Source organism: Triticum urartu, chromosome 5A, assembly GCF_056163025.1.
Source record: "Triticum urartu cultivar PI428250 chromosome 5A, HENAU_Tu73, whole genome shotgun sequence".
NCBI lineage: Eukaryota > Viridiplantae > Streptophyta > Magnoliopsida > Poales > Poaceae > Triticum > Triticum urartu.
Window position 1 is genome coordinate 43,808,528 of NC_141877.1, and position 6,000 is coordinate 43,814,527.

The 6,000-nt window shown below is 43.5% G+C and overlaps 1 protein-coding gene across 1 annotated transcript; it reads left to right on the plus strand.

The window, feature by feature from the left end:
- Positions 1 to 1,338: 1,338 nt before the first annotated feature.
- On the plus strand, positions 1,339 to 4,080 carry LOC125507738 (wall-associated receptor kinase 5). The gene is made up of 3 exons (XM_048672230.2): positions 1,339 to 2,299; positions 2,383 to 2,565; positions 2,693 to 4,080. Exons 1-3 carry the CDS (start codon positions 1,354 to 1,356, stop codon positions 3,844 to 3,846), a joined length of 2,283 nt encoding a protein of 760 aa, XP_048528187.2. The 5' UTR covers positions 1,339 to 1,353; the 3' UTR covers positions 3,847 to 4,080.
- Positions 4,081 to 6,000: the final 1,920 nt, after the last annotated feature.

Here is a 6,000-nt window from a genome sequence, read left to right on the forward strand (position 1 = left end):
CCAGTCAAAGTATAGCTCGTAGTTTAATGTCCCACATGTGAATGCATGTCATATCTGTTTGGTCAGATACCGTAGTTTGGAACTTCTACATAACAAACTAGATGGAAGCACTAGTCGATCAGCTTGAAAAGTCAAGATAAGCTTAGCCAGCAATAGTTTGAAGTGCATAACTAGGCTGAAATCTGAAAATATTTTGACTGTTCAACCGTTTATCTCCGTTCACAGCTTTCACAGGCATTAGGTTTTTTGCTGTTGTGGCAGGGAGAAACGATGATCCTTGCGCAGATGCGCCAAAGTGATACCCTGGAGGTTGCATGCTGAAGCCCCCCTGGCCTGAAAAAATGGACTGTTTACACGCATGCTGACGAGTGTGAGCCTAGCTTCAGTCCGGTTGGGACTTGGAAGCCGAATATGCATGCAAGCATCAGAACTGGTCCCAGACTATCCTATCTAGCTCCAAACAGGTACTGAACGGTCCTCATAAGCTAATGTTAGTAAATTTTGGTGCATGCGGTTTCTTCACAATTTCTGGGAATTGAACTGGTCAAGGTGTCTAATATATAATTCTTGCATAAGAAAATTCATCTTGAAGACTTTAGAGCTATACCGTGTAGAGCTATACAACGTATGCTATTCTACTTCTGAAAACACACACACATATATTCTAGCATGTAGCTACGTTACGTGAGGTTTACCCTAGTTATATGATGGGCATGATCCGAGTTAACTAGGTAATTCTTACCTCAGATAATAGTAATAATAATCAAAACTAGACTTTTTTATGGCACAAACAGATACATGATACCAGTAATTCAGTATTATGGTATTCTGCTACAACTTCTGTCCAGATGTGCTTAATTGGGACGGCTAAAACAAAGTTCTACCTCCTGTCGATTTAGCCCGTTGTACATCACTGCATGCGTCTAAGTAGTAAATTCTGACATCTAACAAGAGAATTATTCATATTAGGCTGAGGCTTTGACTCACTATTTAAGGGAAAAATGGCAACACCTTGCACATAGACTTTACTTGGGGTGAGGTCAATACTTGACTAGGACAAACCACCACCTAGCTAGTCAGACCATTTTAACATACATACACCAGCTCATCTCGAAAAAACAAAATAAAAAGGTTGGACATATCAACCATCATACTGCAACATGGATTTAGACTTTTACTTGATCGGAATTCACCTTTGAATACTTGAGTTGATGTGACTGTATCTGTTGTATAGGCCGAGTCTGATTGCGTGGTATGCTAAGGTGCAATTTATCTCATAAAAGGAGAAGCATGGGGCTCAGCAGTCAGCACACTCAACACAATCGCCAAATTAAGCAAGGGATGGCGTGAGCCATGCATCTAACCTTGCAGCAGCAAACACCAGCTCTGGTTGTAATGCTCTACCTGAAATTAATTGTAGTCTTCCTGGTGATGGCATTGGCAAAACCTGCGGGTGGTGCCATGTCCCTGGCGCTCCCAGGCTGCCCTGACAGGTGCGGTGATGTGCCCATCCCTTACCCCTTTGGCATCGGCGCACAGTGTGCCGCGGTCAGCCTCAGCAGCTTCTTCAATCTCGACTGCGAAAACACCTCCCACCCGCTGCGGCCGACGGTTGGGGGGCCAGCCGATGTGGCCGTCAACGTTGCTGATATCTCGCTGGAGCGCGGAGAGATGAGGGTGCTCATCCCTGTCAGCTACATCTGCTTCACATCAAGTGCAACCGTATCGGCGAGCAATAACAACACCGTGGGGTTCGGCCTGGAGGACACGCCGTTCCTCCCATCCCCTGGGCGCAACCGCTTTATGGTTATTGGCTGCAATACTCTGGGTCTTGTTGGTGGTTTCCGTGGAGGCACGAGCCAGTACCTTGCTGGCTGCTACTCCTACTGCGATGGTGCCAGTGGTGCATCAGACGACGGAGCACCATGCACTGGGACGGGCTGCTGTGAGGCATCCATCCCGACCAACCTCACCGCCTTCAATGTGGCGTTTCCGATTAACAGTAGCAGTGTGTGGGGATTCAATCCATGCTTCTATGCCATGGTCGCTGAGGTCGGATGGTACAGGTTCCAGCGTCGTGACCTCGCTGGCGAGCTTGGGTTCATCAACAACAGGGCAAAGGACGGTGCACCTGTCATCGTGAACTGGGCGGTTAGGAACGGATCATGCCTGGAGCAAAGAAACTATGCATGTGTCAGTGCAAACAGTTACTGCGAGAGTGCGAGCAATGGACCTGGGTACTTGTGCCATTGCTCCCCTGGTTACGAGGGTAACGCCTACCTGAACAACGGTTGTCAAGGTAACTACTGTACTTGTAGGTCATACATAGCAAGCAGTTTGACTTACCTGATTGCGTGCAATGGTTTTGTTGATCATGTTCAGATATAGATGAATGCATGCTGCGTGAGCAGGACCCCAAATACGAAGAGTTGTATCCTTGCAGGAACGGAGTCTGTCTTAACACTCCAGGAGGCTATGATTGTAAATGCAAGAAAAGAACCAAGTCTGATGGTACAAAGTTCGGATGCCGACCTCTGTATTCTCGAGATGAACAGCTGTTGATAGGCAAGTTCAACTCTCGTTTGTTTTGTTTTGTCTAACTTACAGATTCATATATTTCTCCTTGATTTGATGAGTTGAAACATCTCAATATCAATTTCACATGCCTAAATAAAATTATATGATTTTGCAGGCTTGAGCGTTTCTGCCGTTGTGATAATATCCTTGGCATGCTTTTTGGCTATGCAATTACAAAGAAAAAAGCACAGGAAGGAGAAAGATGAGTATTTCAAACAAAATGGAGGGCTCATGTTATATGATGAGATGAGGTCAAGGCAGGTTGACACCGTCCGCATACTCACAGAAAAGGAGATCAAGATAGCCACTGACAACTACAACGAAGATCGAGTTCTTGGATGCGGCGGCCATGGAATGGTCTACAAGGGTACTTTGGATGACCTCAGAGAGGTTGCTATAAAGAAGTCCAAAGTGATTGATGATGATTGCAGGGACGAGTTCGTAAATGAGATCATAATCTTGTCGCAGATCAACCACCGGAACATCGTGAGGTTATTAGGCTGTTGCCTGGATATAGATGTCCCAGTGTTGGTATATGAGTTCGTCTCCAATGGGACACTATATGAGTTTCTTCATGGTGGGCCTGATCACAATCTGTCACCAATTCCACTTGATCTCCGCCTGAAGATCGCCACACAATCAGCAGAAGCTCTTGCTTACCTGCACTCATCGACATCCCGCACAATTTTGCACGGGGATGTCAAATCCGCCAACATTCTGCTCGACGATCAGCGCCATGCCAAGGTTGCAGACTTTGGAGCATCGGCGCTCAAGTCCATGGACGAAAGCGAGTTCATCATGCTCGTCCAGGGAACCCTCGGCTACCTCGACCCTGAGAGCTTCATCAGCCATGTCCTCACCGACAAGAGTGATGTGTACAGCTTTGGTGTCGTTCTCCTCGAGCTGTTGACGAGGAAGAGGGCTCTGTATGCCGATAGGTCCTCCAAGGAGAAGAGATCCTTGTCCCATAGTTTCCTCCTGATGTTCGACCAGAACATGCACCTGAAGATGCTCGACTCTGAGATCGCAGAGGATGCCGCCGCTATGGTGGTCGTTGAGAAGCTCGCGGCCCTCGCGGTGCACTGCCTGAGCGTGAGAGGAGACGACAGGCCGACGATGAAGGAAGTCGCGGAGCGGCTGCAGGTGCTGTGGAGGATCCAGATGCGCCAGGCCGGTGATGGTGACAAGGATGATGACTTCGGTGGAGGATCCCTGTCGCCGGTGGTTCTTCCTTCGGCCGAGGTGACAGATGGGAGCTTGGAGACGTGAGAACTGGCGCTGGGCGTTTATGTTCTTGTATCGTTCGTACTTTGTACGAACAGTTTGTGTGTTTGTGGGATTTGTATGGTGTGTTTATGTGATACTCCCTCAGTAAACAAATATAAGAGCGTTTAGATCACTATTTATCTAAACGCTCTTATATTTGTTTACGGGGTAGTACTAGCAAAAGGATCCGGTGTTGCAACGGCAGAAAAAAAATTCATAATCTTCAATAGCCATGATCACATTTTGCTGCATCACTGAGATGTACTATAACTCTCAATTTTGTGAAAAATCATAAACATTTTCTAAAACTCGTGAACATATTTGAAATCGTGAATATTTTTCAAACTCATGAACACTTTTACAAAATTTTGAACATTTTCTAAAATCGAGAACATTTTTTGAATTCATGAACATTTTATACTATTTGCAATCTTTTTTAAAAAATTGTGAACTTCTTAAACAATTTTCTTTAGAACATTTCTAGAACGAACGAACATTGTTTTAAAAATTGGTGGAACAATTTTTGAAATTCACGAACATTATTTGATTTAACGAATATTTTTTAAAATGCATGATCATTTTCTAAATCAGCGAATATTTTATGAACAAATAAACTATTTTGTAAGTCAAGCATAGTTTTTGAATAAGCAAACATTTTTTTATAAAATCATGGATATTTTTTGAACCCACACACATTTTATGATTTATTAAACATATTATATCAAAATTCTCATTTGTTTTAATTTTTGGAACCTTTTTAATTCCAAACCATATAAAGCAAAAAAGCAACGGAAAAGGAAAAGGAAAAAAAAACAGGCCGCCCGGACATGGGCTGGCCCAAACGGGCGTGCTGCATCTTCTCCCAATGCAGACCATAGTATAGGAGGTCCTACCGGATGGGTCGGCCTAGGCGGGGATTCCCCGGTATGAAACATTTTTTTATCACTTATATGTGATATTGGTGGGTAACTGCAACTTTGGAGACAATTTCCGCAACGTACCGCAAGAACCAATAACCTCTTTGTTATTAGGTAGGCATAGATAATTAAACACACTGTGAGTAGGATCAATTACTTGAAAAATCCTATTCTAACTTATTAGATGGATCCTTGAAAAAATATCTGATTAGATTAGATACATTTTACAGTTAAAAAAGGTTCTACAGTTGCAAACTTACAATTTTTAAAGAAAATCATTTTTTAATTACAATCCTACAACTTTTTATGAAATTCTTTAAATTAAAGTGACCCTGAAAAATGTGCTTGAGAAATTACGTCAATCAACATCTCTAGCGTCAAGTCAAAATATGCTTTGATGAAGCTGTTGGAGCGGCTTCGATCCGGCATGGGGTGATGGCGGGGATGGGCTACTCTTGAAGTGCGATGGTGATGATTGTTGTGGATATGTGGAAGATGGCGGAGGATCGGGCCGTTTGTTGAAGAGCGGGTTGGTGTTGGCCTCGGATCCAACATTGAGCAGTCTCGGAGGGCTCCTCCGGCCGATGTTCTTTATCGGGCTAAATCTAGTCTTTCGGGGTCGGTATTTATCACGGCTTGTTAACGCCTACTGGCTAGGGGTCTCTTCAGTGCTAAGATGTGGACCAATTTTGGAGCTCTTCTCCGGCGACGGTGAAGGTCGTGAGTGCTTGGTAGTTACAACGAGGGTGGTATGCAGCAGTACAAGCACTTGTATCCTACTTGTTTTCTGTTGCTTATACGTGTTTCATTTCTGTATCATTATGTATGCTTATGGGTGTACATCTTAAAAATAAAAACTAGGGATAGTTACATAAAAAAATCATATTGTTACTGGTTAGATGGATCCTCACAAAAAGGAAAACTAATTAGACAGATCCTCGCAAAAAAGAAAATACTGATTAGACGGATCCTCAAAAAAAGAAAACTGATTAGATTGATGTGGAGGTTGCACCCAATAAATTTTTTCACTAAAATTTTTCTACAGTTACAAACTTTAAAGAAAATTGTTTTTATTTTTAAAAGACAACCCTAAAGAATTTGTATGAAATTCTTCAAATTAAAGTGGCCCTGAAAAATTGTGCTTCAGGCATTACGTCAATCAACATCTCTGGCGTCAAGTCAGAATACGCTTTGAGGGGGTCCTTGCTATCTTCTGCCCTGCGCCGGAGTCTCCGCTGGT